Source organism: Mesoplodon densirostris, chromosome 12, assembly GCF_025265405.1.
Source record: "Mesoplodon densirostris isolate mMesDen1 chromosome 12, mMesDen1 primary haplotype, whole genome shotgun sequence".
In the NCBI taxonomy this organism is placed as follows: domain Eukaryota; kingdom Metazoa; phylum Chordata; class Mammalia; order Artiodactyla; family Ziphiidae; genus Mesoplodon; species Mesoplodon densirostris.
The window spans coordinates 49,239,951-49,262,135 of record NC_082672.1 but is presented as its reverse complement, the minus strand read 5'-3'; the positions used below and the strand labels follow the sequence as shown (position 1 = coordinate 49,262,135).

Genomic DNA, 22,185 nt, shown 5'->3' with positions numbered 1-22,185 from the left:
GAATTTTTTCTATTTGATTTTTTCTTTCACTTTGGTAAAACAAAAATTCACATTCTTTTTGGTATAGAAAATCCAGAGGGCTTCCCTGGTGGCGCAGTGGTTGAGAGTCCGCCTGCCGATGCAGGGGATACGGGTTCGTGCCCCGGTCTGGGAAGATCCCACATGCCGCGGAGCGGCTGGGCCCGTGAGCCATGGCCGCTGGGCCTGTGCGTCCGGAGCCTGTGCTCCGCAATGGGGGAGGCCACAACAGTGAGAGGCCCGCGTACAGCAAAAAAAAAAAAAAAAAAAAAAAAGAAAATCCAGAACTAGGGAGTTCCCTGGCGGTCCAGTGTTAGGACTCCACACTTTCACTGTCGAGGGCTCGGGTTCATTCCCTGGTGTGGAAGCTAAGATCCCACAAGCTGTGTGGTGCAGCCAAAAAAAAGAAAGAAAAGAAAATCCAGAACTAGGCAAAATATTTTTTAGAGTAGAGCTTCGATCCTGCTGAGTGAGAATTGCCCATATTTTCTGTAGCTTGTGTAACATTATATTGCTTCCCATGTGAATGTTTAGTTGGTAGTTTAGCTTTCATTTAAAAATACTGCTGGTGTGACACAGTAGGAAAGGCTCATTGTTACAAATAATTCAAAGAAATTAAATTTATTTTGACTCTGAGATGTTGGCTGTTAGAGGGCTGTGTTTGTTTTGCAGCAAGTTTAGCTTTTTATTTTATTCTTTGCATAGAAAGTGATAAAAAGTAGCTTACATCATTCTTTAATCACTTATTAATTTGGCACTAAGAGGGAGTGGAATGAAAAATTATTTTTTAGTATAAAAATCTGTAAATTAAAAAATCCCCACTCTGGTTTTAAGTCTAAAATCAGTGTTCATATGGACATCCTTGGTGGTCCAGTGGTTAAGGCTCTGCGCTTCCACTGCAGGGGGCACGGGTTCGATTCCTGGTTGGGGAACTAAGATTCTGCATGTCACACCGTGTGGCGAAAACAAATAAAATCAGCATTCATAGACATACTTTTAGGACAGTTAAGAAAATGTGAAAATGAGTCACTGTATATCAGCGGTCCCCAACCTTTTTGGCATCTGGGACCAGTTTCATGGAAGACAAGTTTTCCACAGATGGATGGGGGGATGGGGAATGGTTCAGGCAGTAATGTGAGCGATGGGGAGCAGCAGATGAAGCTTCACTCGCTCGCCTGCCGCTCACCTCTTGCTGTGCGGCCCGGTTCCTAACAGGCTGTGGACTGATACCAGTCCAGGGGTTGGGGACTCCTGCTATATATAAATATTGACTGCTTTAAAATCAGCATATAAACAATTTAGACTTGATAATTATATAATTACTTTTTTTATTTCCTAGAATAGTAAATGTCCGGAGGGAACAAAACCCATGTTAATATTCGCAGGTGATGATTTTGATGTAACAGAAGACTACAGAAGGCTAAAAAGCCTTCTTATTGGTAAGTATTTTAATACATATCTGCAGGATAGCTCAGGTAGGCATCCTAAGAGTTGCCATTGGTTGTGGCACTTTGCAACTTCACTCTAGATATACAGCTTTTTTTCTTTGATCTCTTTTTTTTCCTTTTCATTATTTTGTTTATTCCCCACTAGAAGCAGGAGAGAGTTAAAAGGATGTTATACTCTACAGATCATTATTACTTTTTGATGGTATAGTAACTTTGGTACCAGCCTATTTAATGCTTGCACCCATCTCCTGTCATTATTGACATTATTAAATTAAATTCAGAGAATTGAAAAGTTAAATTTTCAAGATTATTATACATCATCCACTTCCAATTCAAAAACCTCTATTAGGGCTTCCCTGGTGGCGCAGTGGTTGAGAGTCCGCCTGCCGATGCAGGGGACACGGCTTCGTTCCCCGGTCCGGGAAGATCCCACATGCCGCGGAGCGGCTGGGCCTGTGCGTCCAGAGCCTGTGCTCCGCGATGGGAGAGGCCACAACAGTGAGAGGTCCGTGTACAGAAAAAAAAAAAAAAAGAGGAAAAACCTCTATTAGTTTTTCTTAGTCTGATATACAAGGCTTTTCACACTGTAACCCCATATAACTTGCTTTCTTTTTTTTTTTTTTCTGTACGCGGGCCTCTCACTGCTGTGGCCTCTCCCGTTGCGGAGCACAGGCTCCGGACACACAGGCTCCGCGGCCATGGCTCGCGGGCCCAGCCGCTCCGCGGCATGTGGGATCCTCCGGGATCGGGGCACGAACCCGTGTCCCCTGCATCGGCAGGCGGACTCTCAACCACTGCGCCACCAGGGAGGCCCCATAACTTGCTTTCTTAATCTCCACCAATTTCATTCCTCCCTTTTCCATTTAAAAAAAAAAGCAAAAAACCTTGTAAGGTTGTTTTAAAGGTGATCGGTTCTTAGTGAACTCTGCTCATTCCTAATGTTTTATCTAATGACTACATTACTTTTTATGTGTTCACAAGCCACCTTCTTAAAATCCAATATACAATATATAGTTATTTTCTGAGATTGATGTTAAATTTACCAATTTTAAATCACTTTTTCTCTCCTTTTTTGAAAAGCTGGCATTATTCTCCATGATTTCTTAACGGTTACTAATACTTAATATTGTGTGATCACATCTGCCAGCTCTGTTCTAACTCTGGAAGGTAATTTAGTTCTTCCCTAGAGATATAAACTCTTCATATACTCAGTGGCATTTTCTAAAGTTTAAATAATTTATTCTATTTGAGCTTTTCTTGCACCATTCTTACAAGCTATGGCTTAACTTTTTTGGTTGCCCTTCTTTTGGATTTTTATATACTTTGCCCTAGATGACTTTTGAAAAGTTGGTGGGGTATATATTATAAATAAATTATATGCATGCTCTTTACAAGTCTGAGCCAACCAAAGAAGGTTTGTGGGCAGACACATTGCTTTTGTTTTTCCTTATTGGGATTATATATGCTCTTATTGTTAGGAATACAGTTTTCGGGACTTCTCATTTCTCTTGTTCATGATGGCTATTTTTGAAAAACTAAGTATCACTGTTACCTGTTTAATCCTTACTAAAGCTCTTGAGTTTGGTAACATTTCATTTTACACATGGGAAGTTGGAGGCTCAGAGAGGTTAAGAGCTATTATAAGTAGGTGAAGCAGAATCAAAACCCAAAGCCTGTGCTTTTCTGCTTCTCTTCATCCTGCCCATGGTGAATAATTCCTTTGCAGAGTCTTTACTATAGGTTCTTACCTCTGTTTTCCATGAATTAAAAAAAAAAAAGAGATTTCCCTGGTGACACAGTGGTTAAGAATCCGCCTGCCAATGCAGGGGACATGGGTTCGATCCCTGGTCCAGGAAGATCCCACATGCCACGGAGCAACTAAGTCCGTGCACCACAACTACTGAGCCTGCGCTCTAGAGCCTGTGAGCCACAACTACTGAGCCTGCGTGCCACAACTACTGAAGTCCACGCACCTAGACCCTGTGCTCCACAAGAGAAGCCACCGCAGTGAGAAGCCCGTGCACCGCAACGAAGAGTAGCCCCCACTCACCTCAACTAGAGAAAGCCCGCGCGCAGCAACAAAGACCCAACGTAGCCAAAAAATAAATTAATAAAAAAAAATTCATACATGGAAGACAGAGACCAACATTTCTTTGACTGTTACATAGCCCGAAACATCAAGGGAGTTTTTTTAGCCAAGATTCCTAGTACTTGTACTGTGTTGGCTCAGATTTCCTGCATTTTTCCCCTCGTTCTTCTATATAATTATTATTAGTGAGGGAAGTACTTATAATTTGTTACAACGGAGCTTTGTTGCTTCTGTTTAAATGGTTTTATCTTACTATTTTGTGCTTCCACTAGATGGCGGGAATAACCACATAATGCAGTAATGAGAGGGAGGGAGTGAAAACCAAAAAGGAATAAAGAAAGAAGAAAGGTAGCAGGATGGAGTGACATTGTCTGGCGCTAACCAAAGTTGAGTTTTTAATATAAATAAGAAGTAAGAAAGTTGCAGACTTCTTGGTTTGTGTTGTGTGTTCAAATGAAATAATGTAGAGCAGTAGGTAAAGAGAATTTTATCAAGGGCTTTTTTCCTGTTTGGAAGTGGTGTTTTTGTTTTCTTTTTGTAATTGGCCAGAAAGAAAAGTTAACTTCAGTGTTTTCATGCCAGATACCCATTTTGTTCATTCGAATTTTGCTTTAAATATTACATAGATTTGTAGTTAATCTTAGCAGGTCCTGCTTTTCTTTACAGAAAACCAGTGCCTTTTTTTTGTTTGTTTGTTTTTTGGTGGTACGCGGGCCTCTCACTGCCGCGGCCTCTCCCGCTGCGGAGCACAGGCTCCGGACGTGCAGGCCCAGCGGCCATGGCCCACAGGCCCAGCCTCCGTGGCACGTGGGATCCTCCCGGACCGGGGCACGAACCCACATCCCCCTCATCGGCAGGCGGACTCCCAACCACTGTGCCACCAGTGCCTATTTTTTGATTCAGTCCATCCTAATTTTTTTTTTTTTAATTCTGGTTGTGCCGTGTGGCTTGTGGGATCTCAGTTCCCAGAAAGGACCAGGGATTGAACCCAGGCCATAGTAGTGAAAGCGCCAAATCCTAACCACTAGGCCACCATGGAATTCCCAGTCCATCCTACTTTTATGGTTGTTTTTTAGTATGACTACTCCTTGTATATAAAGATGATAATGAATCAAGTAATAGGTTAGTTTTATTAAGTGTCCCTTTAAAGCCTACCTTTAACTTAACTACCTAACTGGGTTTTTTTTCTTCATTGCCTTTGTCTATATTAGTGGTCATATCTACACCTGTGGTCATTGTTTTAATTTTTTTAACCTTTCTCATTTCCTAATTCTTATTCCACTTTAATACATATAATAATGAAAATAACTGCCATAGATTAGGTCAGGTAATTTATTAAATTTAATTCTTTCTACAGCTCTACAGAGATAATTATATTAGTCTGCTCAGGATGCCATACAAAAGACCATAGACTGGGTGGCGTATAAGCAACAGAAATTTATTTTCTCACAGTTCTAGAAGTCCAGGTTTCTGGTGAGGACTCTCTTGCTGGCTTCTTGCTTTGTACTTACAAGGCTTTTCCTTGGGGAGGAAGGGAAGGAGGGAGATAGACAGAGGAAAGAGGGGTTTAAGTTTTCTGGTGTCTCTTATATGGACTCTGATCCTGTGGGAGCAGACCCTACCCTTATGACATACCTCATTTAACCGTAAGTACTTCCTTAGAGGCCTCATTTCCAAATATAGTCACACTAGAGCTTAAACAAACATTCAGTTCATTATGGTAATATTATTCCCATGTTGTGGATGAAGAAATTGAGACCAGTGCACTTATGTCCAGAGTGAAGAGTTAGTAAGTGTCAGAATCAGTATCTTATCCATTCTCTGACTCCACATCCCCCAGTCTTTCCCGTCAACACCCTGGTCATCCTCCTGTGCCCTTTCCCAGTGTTTTTACTCATGGACACAGTCACACTGAAGGTGTTATTTTTGCTTGGAATTGATCCATTGAAAAAATGTCCAACCTGGGGCTTTCCTTCTAATTATAACCAATTTATCTTCTACCCCCTTATTTCTGTTTAACCAGGTTTTTCTCCTTATCCCTGTTCTCATAATATCTCCCTTTTTACCTCAACCATCATTCCTGCCCAGTTTAGGGTCAGCCTTTTTGACAGTGCTCTGAGTTTCAACACATTTTAATCCATCACCCCTTTGATGTTTTAGACTCCTCTTGTACTTTAATTGCTCCAGTCCTGGAATCAGCTATTTCTATAAGGATCCTGGGGTTTTTTTAAGTGAGAAATTATTTTAGAAATCACATTTTGTGTGCTAGGGAGTATTTCTGGGTTGGTCATTGTTTCTAGGCTTTTTCAGTGGACAGAACTATGAGATTTATTTGTTAAGATAAAATATATCCTGAGTTCATACTGAAACTTCCAACTCAAATTTAGGACAGAAGGATATGTACACATACGTACCTTCTTTCATCCATGACGAAAATCCAGGTTCTCAATGACTCCAACATAATGATGCATTTACTTTATACTGTGCTACACATAGAACACAGTCTTAGAATAAAATACCATTATTACTACTGGTAATATGAATATTGAGTGCAACTGAAGGGTGTTTGGTTTTGTTTCTTTGTGTGTTGTGTTTTTTTTTTTTTTTTTGCAGTTCTATATGTCTATATATCCTATTAGGAATATGGTCAAATTACTGTGTTTTGAAGTCACTTGAAACAGTCCTTTTCTGTATGATTATGCCTTCAGCCCAATACACAGGTTCATTTCATTTTGTTTTCAATTTTTAGGGATAACTTTATTAAGTTTTTTAATTTTAAATTATTTTTTAAACAATTTTTGGGGTATGATTTACATACAATCAAGTGCACATATTTATTTTTAAATTCTTTTTTTTAATTAATTTATTTATTTTTTGGCTGCGTTGGGTTTTTGTCGCTGCGCACGGGCTTTCTCTAGTTGCAGCGAGTGGGGCCTACTCTTCGATGCAGTGCGCAGGCGGTGGCTTCTCTTGTTGCGGAGCACAGGCTCAGTAGTTGTGGCACACAGGCTTAGTTGCTCTGCGGCATGTGGGATCTTCCTGCACCAGGGATCGAACCCTGCATTGGCAGATGGATTCTTAACCATTGCGCCGCCAGGGAAGTCCAAATGCACATACTTTAAAAGTTTTAAAATTTAATGGATTTTGACATATTTATATACCTCTAAAACACCACTGCAATCAAGATACAGAACCTTTCCATCATTTCCCAGAATTTCCCTGTGCCCTTTGGCAATCCATTATTTTTCTCTATTCTAAGCAAACATTGATCTGCTTTCTGTCATTTTTGCATTTTCCAGAATTTTAGATAAATGGAATCATACAGTATGTACTTTTCTTGGCCTGGCTTCTTTCACTCAGTTTGTTTTGAGATTCATTCATGTTGTTGTATGTATCAACCCTCCATTTCTTTTTATAACTGAGCAGTATTCCATTTATAGCTATTCTGCAGTTTGTTTATACCTTCATCTGTTGATGGACATTTAGATTGATTCCAGCTTTTAACTATTACCAGTAGAACTGCTATGAACATTTATATACAAATTTTTGTGAGGACCTATGTTTTCATTTCCTTTGGGTGAGTAGTGTATGTTAAACATTTTCTTTTTCTTTTTCTTTTTTTTTTTTTTTTTGCGCGGGCCTCTCACTGTCGTGACCTCTCATTGCGGAGCACGGGCTCCAGATGCACAGGCTCAGTAGTTGTGGCTCACGGGCCCAGCTGCTGCACAGCATGTGGGACCCTCCCAGACCAGGGCTCGAACTCGTGTCCCCTGCATTGGCAGGCAGATTCTCAACCACTGTGCCACCAGGGAAGCCCTATGTTAAACATTTTTAAGAAACTGCCAAACTGTTCTCCAACATGGTTGCACCATTTTGCATTCCCACTAACTGTAGGTGCTCCATCTCCTTGTCAATACTTGGTAGGCCATTCTTTTTAATTTTAGTTACTCTAATAGGTGTTGAATACTGACAGTAATATGTTTCCAAAGTCAAATCTACAAAATAAAGGAGTGGTAGCATTGCAGTTTTAGTTTGCATTTTCTGGTGACTAATAATGTTGAACATCTTTTCATGTGCTTATTGGCCATTTGTATATCTTTGGTAAAGTGTCTGTTCAGATCTTTGCCTGATTTTTTTATTTGGTTATTTGTCTTATTGAGTACTAATGTGGAAGGGGTGTGTGTGTGTGTGTGTGTGTGTGTGTGTGTGTGTGTGTGTGACAGAGAGAGAGAGAGAGATAAGTCTTTTGTCTGTCTGACATACAATCTTTCAATATTTTCTCCTGGTCTGTGGCTTGCCTTTTTGTTTTATTGATTTATGTATTTATTTATTGGCCACACCATGCAGCATGTGGGATCTTAGTTCCCCAACCAGGGGTCGAACTCGCTCCCCCTGTAGTGGAAGCATGGAGTCTTTAACCACTGCACTGCCAGGGAAGTCCCTTGCCTTTTTGTTTTTAATGGTGTCTTTTTAAAAAAATTTTTTTATTGAGGTATAGCTGATTTATAATAACATGTAAGTTTCAGGTGTACAACATAGTGATTCACAATTTTTTTTTTTTTTTTTTGTGGTACGCGGGCCTCTCACTGCTGCGGCCTCTCCCGTTGCGGAGCACAGGCTCCGGACGCACAGGCTCAGCAGCCATGGCTCACAGGCCCAGCTGCTCTGCGGCATGCGAGATCCTCCCTGACCAGGGCAAGAACCTGTGTCCCCTGCATCGGCAGGCAGACTCTCAACCACTGTGCCACCAGGGAAGCCCAGTGGTTCACAATTTTTAAAGATTATACTACACTTACAGTTATTATAAATTGTTGGCTATATTCCCTGTGCTGTATAGTATATCCTTGTAGTTTATTTTATACATACTAGTTTGTATCTTTAACCCCCTGTCCCTCCCTTGCCTCTCCCCTTTCCCTCTCCCCACTGGTAACCACTGGTTTGTTCTCAATATCTGTGAGTCAGCTTGCTTTTTGTTATGTGCACTAGTTTGTTGTATTTTTTAGATTCCACATACAAGTGATATCATCCATTGTCTCCCTCTAATTTCACTTAGCATAATGCTCTCCAAGTCCATCCATGTTGCTGCAAATGGCAAAATTTCATTCTTTTTATGGCTGAGTAGTATTTCATTGTATGTATGTATGTGTGTGTGCGCGCATGTGTGTGTATATATATATACACACACACACATATATGTGTATATATATGTGTGTGTGTGTATATATATACACACACACACACACACACACACACACCACATTTTCTTTATCCATTCATCTGTTGATGGACACTTAGGTTGCTTCCATATCTTGGCTATTGTAAATAATGCTGCTGTGAACATTGAGGTAGTACATGTATCCTTTCAAATTAGTGTGTTGTTTTCTTTGGATATGTACCCAGGAGTGGAATTGCTGGATATGATAGTTTTATTTTTAGTTTTTTAGGAATCTCCATATTGTTTTCCTCAGTGCCTGTAGAACTTAACATTCCTACAAGGGCTCCATTTGCTCTACATCCTCACCAACATTTTTTTTTTTTTTTTTAACATTTGTTATTAGTGGTCTTTTTTTTTTTTTTTTTGCAGCACGCGGGCCTCTCACTGCTGTGGCCTCTCCCGCTGCGGAGCACAGGCTCCAGACGCGCAGGCCCAGCGGCCATGGCTCTCGGGCCCAGCCGCTCCGCGGCACATGGGATCCTCCCGGACCGGGGCACGAACCTGCGTCCCCTGCACTGGCAGGCGGACTCTCAACCACTGCGCCACCAGGGAAGCCCATTAGTGGTCTTTTTGATGATAGCCATTCTGACTGGTGTGAGGTGATATTTCATTGTGCTTTTGATTAGCATTTTTCTGATGATTAGCAGTGTTGATCATCTTTTCATGTGCCTGTTGGCCATCAGTATGTGTTCTTTGGAAAAATGTCTAGTCAGATCTTCTGCTTTTAGGTTTAAGTAGGTCCCATTTGTTTATTTTTGCTTGTGTTTCCTTTGCCTTAGCAGACAGGTTCAAAAAAATATTGCTACGATTTATGTCAAAGAGTTTTCTGTCTATGTTTTCTTCTAGGAGTTTTATGGTTTTTGGTCTTACATTTAGATCTTTAATGCATTTTGAGTTTATTTTTATATATTGTGTGAGAAAATGTTCTGATTTCATTCTTTTACGTGTAGCTGTCCAGTTTTCCTAGCACCATTTACCGAAGAGATTTTTCAACATTGTATATGCTTGCTTCCTTTGTCATAGATTAATTGACCTTAAGTATGTGAGTTTATTTCTGGGCTCTCTATTCTGTTCCATTGATCCATGTGTCTGTTTTTGTGCCAGTATCATACTGTTTTGAGTACTGTGGCTTTGTAGTGTAGTCTGAAGTCAGGGAGCATGATTGCTCCAGCTCTGTTCTTTCTCAAGATTGTTTTGACTATTTGGGGCTTTTGTGTTTCCATACACATTTTAAAATTATTCTAGTTCTATGCCATTGGTATTTTGATAGGGATTGCATTGAATCTATAGAGTATTATGGTCATTTTAACAATATTAATTCTTCCAATCCATGAACACAGTATATCTTTCCATGTGTTTGTGTTGTCTTCAGTTTCTTTCATCCATGTCTTACAGGTTTCCAAGTATAGGTCTTTTAACTCCCTAGGTAGGTTTATTCCTAGGTATTTCTCTGACAGTGTGCTGTTAGTGTGTAGAAATGCAACAAATTTCTGTGTATTAATTTTGTATCCTGCAACTTCACTGTATTCATTGATGAACTCTAGTAGTTTTTTGGTGGCATATTTAGGATTTTCTATGTATAGTATCATGTCGTCTGCAAACAGTGATGTCTTTTTTTTTTTTTTTTTTTCTTTTTGCAGTATGTGGGCCTCTCACTGTTGTGGCCTCTCCCGTTGCGGAGCACAGGCTCCGGATGCGCAGGCCCAGCGGCCATGGCTCACGGGCCCAGCCGCTCCGTGGCATATGGGATCCTCCCAGACCGGGGCACGAACCCGTATCCTGCATCGGCAGGCGGACTCTTAACCACTTGCGCCACCAGGGAGGCCCAACAGTGATGTCTTTTAAAGAGCAGAAGTTTTAAATTTTTGTGAAGTGTACTTTATCCAATTTTTTTCTTTAATGGTTGTTCATACAGTGTTTTGTTTTAAGAAACCTTTGCTTATCCCAAGATTGCAAAGATTTTTTTTTCTCTTATAAATATTTTTTTTTTTTTTTTTTTTTTTTTTTTTTTTGCGGTATGCGGGCCTCCCACTGCCGCGGCCTCCCCCGTCGCGGAGCACAGGCTCCGGACGCGCAGGCTCCGGACGCGCAGGCCCAGCGGCCACGGCCCATGGGCCCAGCCGCTCCGCGGCACACGGGATCCTCCCAGACCGGGGCACGAACCCGCATCCCCTGCATCGGCAGGCGGACTCCCAACCACCTGCGCCACCAGGGAGGCCCATAAATATTTTTTTGAAGTCTTATAACTTTAGATCTTACATTAAGGTTTATGATCCATTTTGAGTTAATTTTTGTGTACGGTGTGAGGTAAGGGTCAATGTTCTTAAAACTTTCTACCTTGTTTCATTCTTTTTTTTTTTTTTTTTCTTTCTTTCTTAAAAGCTTATGGAAAAAGCACATGCCTGTAAGGTTTGCATTACAAAAACTGTTTCAGGGGAGACTGGAATGTACATATCTTGTTCCCCAGAATGACTCTGACTTCAGTAATGCTGCCACAACCGTGAGTGGGGCTTTATTAACTTGGCCACTGAAGGAGAGTCAGGTTTTGGCAAAACTATGGGAAAGTTCTTCATTAATTAAAATCAATTTTTAGATCAAAATACCTTGAAAAAGTACATATTTGGTTTATAAAAGTACCCCCAAGGGATTTTTGTTTGTGGTAGTAAGGAAGGGTGGTGTGTACAAGGGTATGCACACTTAACGTCTGCTTTATGTATGTTAGTGATGTGATTTTCTTTTAGTTACCTATAAGAAGGAAAAAGCAAACTATAAAAGATGCATATGTCCATGCACATGGAGATAATTCCCATCTTATGAGCTAATGGGAGGAGGGAAGCAAGTGCTAAGTGGCTATAGATTGGGACAGAATGAGATATTTCCTGTTTATGACATCACCTGTCTTAGGGCACCTCTTCCTAAGTAATTAATTTGGATGACCCTTTTATGCGTAACTTTTTCTTAACTAGATGTTATTTGTGTGTTCCCATTTAGCCTCCCCCCAAGTTCAATCTTTTTATCTGTAAAATGAGGTGACCAAACTTGTTTGCTGTTTTCCAAACTCTTTTCATTCATGTGCCACCTTCATGACGTTAGCCATGTCCGTGTAGTATCCATAGCATTGTTCACTGGAGATTTTTCTTTAAATTGACTCCTCTTTTTAAAAGGAAACTTTATGTCCCTACTCTCAATGGAAAATGGTGTATGGTAACATAAATAATGCATTGTAGATTATATCTGTCTGTGTATCATTTAAAATTATCTCATATGTGCCACTTGGGTATTAATTACCACTCTGTGGGAAAACAGTCTACTCATTGATCTTGATGGTTTTTTTCTGACTTTGACACTAGATGGCTTTTCCTTGCTCATATAATTGAGATTCCTTGTTAGAATTTTCTTGCTTGTTGGCGTCTGCCATATAACAAACACTAGTTCAATTTAATAGTCAAAGTTTGAACAGCCATTTTTATAGACTTTTGCCATCTTAACCTATCTGTCTTAGTTGATTAAAATTTTTTTTTTTTTTTTTTTTTGCGGTATGCGGGCCTCTCACTGTTGTGGCCTCCCCCGTTGCGGAGCACAGGCTCCGGACGCGCAGGCTCCGGACGCGCAGGCTCAGCGGCCATGGCTCACGGGCCCAGCTGCTCCGCGGCATATGGGATCCTCCCAGACCGGGGCACGAACCCGTATCCCCTGCATCGGCAGGCGGACTCTCAACCACTTGCGCCACCAGGGAGGCCCTGATTAAAATTTTATACCTTGTTTTACATTTTCTAAAAAGTTACTGTTCACAATAAACCTGTTATACTCTGGTGCTGAGCATTGGCTTAGAGGGAGAACTGCAAAACTGAAAAATTACATGGCTCAGTGAACTAAACAGAAATACAGTCATGAGATTAAATGGTAGAGGGGCGGGACCATCAGATTTTTCAGGCATCAGTTTTTGTGCTGCTTTTTAGATAAGATACGGAGAGTTGCGTTTAGAATGCAGCTGATTTGTAACTGAATTTTAAAGATATGTTAATCTTTTTTTTTTTTTTTTTTTAAACAACCTGATGTGTGCTTTTAGATTTCTTCAGAGGCCCCACAGTATCAAATGTCCGCCTGGCTGGTTTAGAGTATGTTCTGCACTTCACTGCACTGAATGGGAAGATTTACTTTCGAAGCTATAAGTAAGTGCATTTCTTAGCATGTTTTTTTTAATCCTCAGGGTTAGCATTTTAGTGTGACTGTTTTATAGAGCTCAGACTTAGAATTGGTGTCTGGCCAAAAGTTTATTTGGAGAGTTTGCAGAATAGCAGTGACAAAGTAGCTCTGTGCTGATCCTCAGGTCTGTCACTCCCCTGCTAACTTCTGCCTCCCAGAAACCGTGCTTTTCCAGGGCCCTGGGGCATCAAACACTACACTCCCTCTGAGCTTAGAACGCTTATTCACCATACTTTTATGCAGTATCTCCCTGTTTTTCTTGACTAAATTTAGAGCGCCAAGCCACAAGTCTTAGCCCAGCCAAAGCAAATCTCAAAGTCCTGAGTCTAAAAAATGGAGTCTGAAAGTAATAAGAAGATTCAGTGGCCAGATTCATTTTACCTTCTTTCTCCAGCCCAGGCCTCTACCCGTACCCCCACCACAATATAAATATAAATCCTAACAAGCACATTCTGTTTTCATAAAAACCTTAATGACATGCTGCAACTGCCTTTTGAGGTAAGCATGACTTGTTTTTTTCCTTATTTAAAATAAAGTGTTAGTGCAGATTGATGGAGCGCACACTTTCCTAGAGAATACATTAACTCCCACTAACTGCCTCCCTTGGTACATTGAATTCAGCCTGACGTCTGCTTCGCGCTGTGGGGTGGCAGTGCAGCCTGAGCGCCGACAGCCCAGTGTTGACAGTGTCTTCGTGCAGTGGTGCCGTTTGTGCAACCATTCGTGGACTTCAGCATTTCATCCATGGTTTTAATTTTGTTTTTTATCATAATGGAATACATGGTTGACCAGCTTGTGTCCAGTGAACATCCAAATAAACTAAGTAATCACCTCTTTTTTTGTTAGTAATTTCCATCTTTGTCTCAACCGTATGGAGTCAGAGATGCTCAGTTCTTTTCACCACATGAGTGGTACGACCATTTCTGTTTTTCTATTTTTTCCTCATTTAAATAATAATGGGCAAAAAATAATTTTTTTCTCTTTTAAATAATAATTTTATAATCATTTTTAACTAGTTGAGATTGAAAGTCCCTATAATCTGTTGTTTGCATTTCCAAACTTGATTTTGGGGCAGTTAAGAATATTATGGGGCTTCCCTGGTGGCGCAGTGGTTGAGAGTCCGCCTGCCGATGCAGGGGACACGGGTTCGTGCCCCGGTCCGGGAAGATCCCACATGCCATGGAGCGGCTGGGCCCGTGAGCCACGGCCGCTGAGCCTGCACGTCCAGAGCCTGTGCTCCGCAACGGGAGAGGCCACAACAGTGAGAGGCCCGCGTACCGCAAAAAAAAAAAAAAAAAAAAGAATATTATGAAGGTGACTCCTATTTATAGAGCAAGATATAAAAGATGAAAACTCACTAACAAAAAAAAATCTTTTTGAAAACTTATGTTAAACAAGGAGACCCTGGGATACAAAGGAGCTAAAAATATAAAGATAAAAGTCTTTGAGAATGAGAAATGAATAATAACAATAATCTAAAACTCATGGTGAACAATTTCAAAGGATGTATTCTCTTGTATCAGAACTTGTATTTAGTGAAAAGAAAGATAAATTTGTAAAGAAAGAAAGAAAACACAGAGAAAATAAAGCAAAATGGACAAAAAATTAGCAAATCAGGCTTAAGAACAAGGATAAATAAGCAGTGTAACTACACATATTTGTCTGTCCACTTACTTTAAGAAGTATGTAATTGCTGGAATCACTGTTAGGTTAGCATGGCATCTACCATAATGAAAAAAAAGATTTGAATTTTTTACGAAATGTATGTATGTATGTATGTATGTATGCATGCATACATGCATGCATACATGCATCAGGACTTAGCTGCGGCACTTGGGGTCTTCTTTGCACCATGCAAGATCTTTCAGTTGCAGCACGCAGGCTTTGCTAGTTGTGGTACGTGGGCTCCAGAGTGCATGGGCTCCGTAGTTTGCAGCACATGGGCTCTCTAGTTGAGGCCCATGGGCTTAGTAGTTGTGACAGGGCTTAGTTGCCCTCTGGCATGTGGGATCTTAGTTCCCTGACCAGGGATCGAACCTATGTCCCCTGCATTGGAAGGCAGGTTCTTAACCACTGGGCCACCAGGGAAGTCCCAAGATCTGAATTTTTAAGATCAGAAACCCTAGTGTAAAATTTTAATCCCAGGTTTTCATATCTATATCCTGTAATACCTGCTAGCTATTGATTTGAAATAGAAAATGGACAGTGGGATTGAGAGCGAGCTGCTACTGGGGAAAGTCCCTGGATGTGGATTAGCTTAGCCTCCAAGGGCTGTGCTCTGCTTGGGAGGGGAAGGAAGAGGTGGTCCCGGAAATGAGCATCACCTCTGAGCCTAGTGACCTGGCTCTGTGCCAGGCTTTGCCACATGACATGGGCAAGTCACTCCTCAGGGCCCCTGTTTTTCCTTTGCAAAGTGTGGTGATATCATATAGGTAATTCTGAGGTCCCTCTGAGACGGATAATTCTCCTTTATGAGAGGGAGAGGGGTGCAGATAGAGGTGGGAATGTGCCAGAGAAGTGTGTCTGACCTAGTGTGGCTCCTCAGGCATTCTCACAGGCTGCTCTTGGGTGTCCTGCCCTCTTCCAACCAGCCCTTAGGCAGTTGGTTAAAGGTAGTAGTTAATATTGACACTTATTGGGCTTCCCTGGTGGCACAGTGGTTGGGGGTCCACCTGCCGATGCAGGGGACGCGGGTTCGTGCCCCGGTCTGGGAGGATCCCACGTGCCGCGGAGCGGCTGGGCCCGTGAGCCATGGCCGTTGAGCCTGCGCGTCCGGAGCCTGTGCTCCGCGGCGGGAGAGGCCACAACAGTGAGAGGCCCACATACCGGAAAAAAAAAAAAAAAAAAATTGACACTTATTAATTTGTGAAGATCAATAAGGCTTATAAAATGGTTTTGAGCTTCTTGTATGAAAAGAACTCTGAGCATGGAATTACATTAATAGAACCTTTGACCTTTCCTCTTTTGGGGAAATAAATCATAGTGTTACTGGCACCTGCCTGTATATCCTATAATAATTAATTCCTTGGAGAATTTTATTCACTATAGGGCCAGAGCTATTAGTATGAAACTGAAGATCTTTAGTAACTGCCACGTATGCCTTTGCCATGGCATTGGGTAGGTTTTATGGGGAGAAATATGCAAAGCAGGAAGTATTAGCATACCTTAAAAAGCAAACACAACATTCTAGGCAAGGAGTTAAGTAATGAAAACAGAATGTCAACAGAAGAGAGGGATATGGAAGAGAGAAAAATAAGGAAATTACAATTTAAACAAGAGTGGTAATGCCAGTCTTTGTCAAGAAATAGGCAAATCATATTTAAATATATTACAGAAATTACCAATTAACATATCTAGTAGCCTAAACCCACTCTGAGAGGGAAGGTACTGAGTTCTGTTTGTCTTTGTGTCCCTGCATCTTATACCATGTAGTCTTGCAGAACTGAATGTCACTTTTGATTTAGAGCTTATAAGGAAACAAAACAAACAAAGCTTGAGGTTAAGATCTGAAATGGAGATTTACATGGGGTGTAAAGGTTCTGGGCAATAGATATTTGGCTGGAGATATGAAAGCCTGGAGTCAAAATGTCTGTCTTTAAAAAGAAGTGCAGTGTCTATGATGGCATTGAGGGTAAAGGAAATGGTTTTCATTTTGTTTTTTTAGAGTCGATGTTTAATAGACTGTTCATTTTCCTTAGCATAATCACAAAAATCCTTTATAAATTCTCTATTAATACATTTCCTCTGAGAAAGAGTAAACAGGTTGTTTTTTTTTAAAGGATTAACAATTGATTTTTTTAAGCTTTCAGTTCTTTCTTTCCTTCCTTCCTTCCTTCCTTCCTTTCTTTCCTCCTTCCCTCCTTCCCTCCTTCCTTCCCTCCCTCCCTCCCACCAGGTCTTAGTTGCAGTGTGTGGGATCTTCGTTGAGGCATGTGGGATCTTTTAGTTGTGGCATGCAGGATCTAGTCCCCCTCCCAGGAATCGAACCCAGGCCCCCAGCATTGGGAGTACAAAGTCTTAACTGATGGACCACCAGGGAAGTCTCAATGATTTTAGATTCTAGATTTCACTGTTAAAAGCTGTTAATAAAAAGAAAAGATGATAGCCCTATCACGAGAAACCATATGAAGAGAACTGATAACTGGAGAAAGTTTCCTTTTATTTCTATCAAATAGAATAGTAAACATATTCAGTGAAGTGATTAAGATAAGATCATCTACACAGGCAGTATGGCACTGCAACTTAATTCTTCAGTAAATAGCAACATATGTAGTTATATGTAGTTACTTGGAAAAAATTTTCTATACTGCTCAAAAGATTTACTTCGTTAGGAGGGCACTTGCATAAATAAAAAGATACATGAACTGTTCTGGATTGACAAGTTTTTCATTTAGTTGAAAATTAGCATCCTAAGTGGTAGAAAATTTTTTCATTGATATTTTATATATGTGATTTCCTTGATTTTTTTTCAAAGTAATATACTGAACACAATACATTAATCAAGATTTAGTCTTTTTTTTTTCCTTTTTTTCTTTTTCTTTTCTTTTTTTGGCCATACCATATAGCATGCGGGATCTTAGTTCCCTGACCAGGGAGTAAGCCCGTGCCCCCTGCAGTGGAGTTGTGGAGTCCTCACCACTAGACCGCCAGGGAATTCCCAAGATTTAGTCTCGATATGAGTTCAGCATGGTAGATATCATTTATTTGGAGGTACTGAACATGTGGATGCAACTGCATAAGTACCTGTGATATAAAAGATCAAATGGTCACTGACCCCATATGCGTGAATTAGGTATTAGGGAAGATGCCATGATGTTAGCCAACTTAAGCTCCTAAAAATGTTTTCCCTTACGGTAGGCCTGAGATAGGCCTTCTCTCAGGTCTCTTCTCCTGGAACCACTGTGAGGAGAGTGACCTAAAGACCCTTGTTTAGGTTCTTTTTCCCTGTGCTTGTTCCCTTCAAGCCCCATACTAATATTTATTTTATCTTATAATGTTAGTATCATTTTGTTTCTTTGTTTAACATTTCTGCTCTTTACATATCCTAGGTTGTAGGTTGTGCTTTTTGTGTGTGTGTGTGGTTTTTTTGCCTTGTTTAATTTGGTATAAATTACTGTGTCTGATACAGTGTATCTATCATTATGACTCTTCCATAGCCAGTAAATGCACCTCCCGTGAATGGACTGTATTGATTGGTTGTCTTCATGTGATGCAGGGCTGTTAACAAGCTTTTGCACTCTCACTCCTGCTTCCTGGTGTTTGCTGCTCTCCTGGGTATTCTTTTTTTTTTTTTTTTTTTTGCGGTATGTGGGCCTCTCACTTGTTGTGGCCTCTCCCGTTGCGGAACACAGGCTCCGGACGCGCAGGCTCAATGGCCATGGCTCACGGACCCAGCCGCTCTGCGGCATGCGGGATCCTCCCGGACCGGGGCACAAACCCGCGTCCCCTGCATCAGCAGGCGGACTCCCAACCTCTGCGCCACCAGGGAAGCCCTCCTGGGTATTCTTTACTCTGCTTTCCTCTTCTGTTCTTTCTCTTCTCTCATGTCACTTGTTGCCTCTTTTCACACTCCGGCTTTTATGTGAAAAGGCTGATCTTTTTAAAACATTATTATTTAGTCCTTTTTTTCCCCGTATGGAGATCTGGCCACAGTAACAAATTGAGTCTTTTTTTTTTTTTTTTTTTTTTGCGGTATGCGGGCCTCTCACTGTTGTGGCCTCTCCCGTTGCGGAGCACAGGCTCCGGATGCGCAGGCTCAGCGGCCATGGCTCACGGGCCCAGCCGCTCCGCAGCATATGGGATCCTCCCAGACCGGGGCACGAACCCGTATCCCCTGCATCGGCAGGCGGACTCTCAACCACTGCGCCACCAGGGAGGCCCCAAATTGAGTCTTTTAACTCAAATAATCTTCAGGTCTTTGAGCAGTTCTTGTGGTATCTCTCACAAAAAAAGAATTTGAGTCTCCCTTCCTCCCCATTGTATCCTTCATATGCTTTCAAATCCAGAGCTACTTGGACATATGGTATCCAGAAAGTTGTGGTTTTGTTATATTAAGTTCATTCCAATTTATAGAGATCAGTAAATATCTGTGCTATGGAGAAAAGTTGATTCTGAATAGGTCTTAGAGAAATAAGAATTTGTTAATCAATCATGTAATATAATGTTTCAAAAACCCAGTTAAGATTTTTTTATAATCATGTAAATCTTGTGTAAGATGAAGGAGTCAAATCAAAGGATTCCACTTCTTAGAACTGTATCACCCGCTGTTTCTCAACAATATTGCATCCTCTTATGTTTTATTTTTGAAAATAAGTAGACTAAAGAAAATACTTGGTCTTGGGGCATCCCTGGTGGCTCAGTGGTTAAGAATCCGCCTACCAAAGCAGGGGACACAGGTTCGAGCCCTGGTGCGGGAAGATCCCACATGCCGCAGAGCAACTAAGCCCATGCACCACAGCTACTGAGCCTGCGCTCTAGAGCCTGCGAGCCACAACTGCTGAGCCCACATGCCACAACTACTGAAGCCCATGCACCTAGAGCCTGTGCTCCGCAACAAGAGAAGCCACCTCAACGAGAAGCCGCGCACCGCAACGAAGAGTAGACCCTGCTCGCTGCAACTAGAGAAAGCCCTCAAGCAGCAACGAAGGCCCAGTGCAGCCAAAAATAAATAAATAAAATAAATAAATCTATTTTAAAAAAAAAGAAAAAGAAAATACTTGGTCTAAGTATATAAAGTATTAAGGCTTAGCCTTTCCTTTCCTTTTCTTTTTTTTTTTAAATCTTTTTGACCATGCCATGTGGCATCTGGGATATTAGTTCCCTGACAAGGGATCAAACCCATTCACCCTGCATTGGAAGTGCAGAGTCTTTTTTTTTTTTTTTTTTTTTTGCTGTACGCGGGCCTCTCACTGCTGTGGTCTCTCCCGTTGCGGAGCACAGGCTCCGGACGCGCAGGCTCAGTGGCCATGGCTCACGGGCCCAGCCGCTCCGCGGCATGTGGGATCCTCCCGGACCGGGGCACGAACCCGCGTCCCCTGCATCGGCAGGCGGACTCTCAACCACTGCGCCACGAGGGAAGCCCGGAAGTGCAGAGTCTTAACCACTGGACTGCCAGGGAAGTCTTTAAGCTTAACCTTTCTAAACATTTTATGATATTTTATGGAACTGTAATCTTCTAGAACAAAAATATTTGCAGGGGTGGGGTGGGACTTTTATCAAAGTCAAAGCAACATTTCTTTTTTGCTATTTCATAAAGGTTGCTGTTGAAGAAATCTGGCTGCAGAACACCTCGGATTGAATTGGAAGAGATGGGACCCTCATTGGATCTGGTTCTGAGGAGGACACACCTAGCATCAGATGACCTTTATAAGTTATCTATGAAAATGCCCAAAGCCCTCAAGGTACATGACTTGTAGATGGGTGCCATGTTTATTTGTATATTCCATTCTTCTTTCCAAAAATGAATTTGTGGCATATTATATTGAAGAGCGTACATAAAGAGGTCAATAAAATAGATAAAATTAGACTCTCAAAAAAAAAATTAGACTCTCAGAGCCAAAGAAAGGAGGAAGAAGCAAATAAGCCAACCATAATTGATAATAAAATTGTAGAAACCAGGCATCAGGTGTTGCTGAGAGCTTCCTGGTAGTCAAGACTGCCAGTTTTCAGCAAAAATGGGGCTCATTTTAGGCATTGTGAAAATGTAATTTCAAGCATAGGATGTGTAACCCATACTTACATAAAATGTGTTTTGACTCTTGAATGGTTTTAAAAAGCAAGTAGAAATGGCATCTCTGGAATGCCAATAAAGTTTGAAGTGAAGTTATAATCCTTAAGCTAAACACAGGAAATCCTCTCAGTGCATGACAGTGTTGCTGTCTGTTGTGTTGCTTCTCAAAATATGGTCTGACAGTTTACCTGAGAATTGTTAGAAATGCTGAACTCTCAGATCCCACATAGTCCTACTGAATTAGAATTGGCATTTTAACAAGCTCTGAGTGATCTGTTTATACCTAAGTTTGAGGAGAAAGGGCTGTAGAGCTATAGACTCTATATCATTAAAGGTGTGCTCACTAATGGAGATTGTTAATCCGATAGTTGTTGTACACTAGATTTTTACCAGTTCATGGTAGTAGACCCAACCAAATATATATTTATATATTCTTGTTTCATAGCCAAAGAAGAAGAAAAATGTCTCTCACGATACTTTTGGTACAACTTACGGAAGAATTCATATGCAGAAGCAAGACCTAAGCAAACTACAAACCAGGAAAATGAAGGGGTTGAAGAAGCGACCTGCAGAAAGGAAAGCAGGAGACCAGGAGAAAAAGTCAAAGAGAATTAAAAAGGATTGATGGAATATAGCCAATAACTGCATTTTTATTATAGTCTTTACTTAGAATTATCAAGTATCAATTATTTCAGAGTTTCTTGTAAGGTTTTATTGTATATTTTTATAACTTGATAATTTACCTAAATTATATATTATATACATTGTGAACAGTAACATACTAGTATTAGGTTGAAAGTCAGGCTCTTACTGGAGACATTACACCCTGGTATGCCGTTTTCTGTCTGTGATGTGACATTTCCCTCTGCCAACCCCCTACAAAGTCCTATCTCATTGGGTGGGTGAGTGAGGAGGGATCTCCAGAACAATCATTGGTATTTTAGAGAATGTTGGGTTAAGCTTTAGATAAAGGGAGGAAGTTATGGAAAGTAGAAATGGTCCAAAGTAACTGTATACATGCTCAGTATGAGCTACCTGGAAAGTTGACCCCATCCTCCAGCATATACATACAACCTGACTTTTATTTTTTTACTTTCCTGTTGTTTTACCTAAAATTCTACCAGTTAGAGATTAAGTTTGAGATTTTAAGCTCTGTGTCTTAAAACAGATCTCTGAGATGTCCACTACCTGATCATTGACATACTACCTTACTATTGATTATTTTAAGAGATTCTGCTACTAAATGGAGCCCTATTCCTCTTCTTTGGGAGAAAGGAAGTTTTGATAAGGGTTGAAGTGAGAAGGAGAGATTAGGTAAGTTAAGACACATGACATTTTAAGGTACTGGGTAGCCGTAGGTAGCTAAAGGTCACATGAAGGCCCTGGGTGTTTGCATACAGAGTAGGAGTAAGCCAAAGCCAAACAGCTTATTTTGAAATTTTCTTGAAGACTGGCCCTGTGCCTAGGAAAATGGGGGAAA

General features: G+C 41.0%; 1 protein-coding gene across 1 annotated transcript in view; it reads left to right on the top strand.

Annotated features, from left to right (window-relative positions):
• RPF2 (ribosome production factor 2 homolog) overlaps positions 1–21,377 on the top strand; it is a 39,768-nt gene extending 18,391 nt beyond the window's left edge. The window contains exons 7-10 of the mRNA XM_060114682.1: positions 1,358–1,457; positions 12,840–12,942; positions 20,232–20,376; positions 21,151–21,377. Coding sequence (XP_059970665.1) covers positions 1,358–1,457; positions 12,840–12,942; positions 20,232–20,376; positions 21,151–21,330 — 528 coding nt within the window. The 3' untranslated portion in view covers positions 21,331–21,377. The remainder of the gene's footprint in view (positions 1–1,357; positions 1,458–12,839; positions 12,943–20,231; positions 20,377–21,150) is intronic.
• The last annotated feature ends 808 nt before the right edge of the window (positions 21,378–22,185 follow it).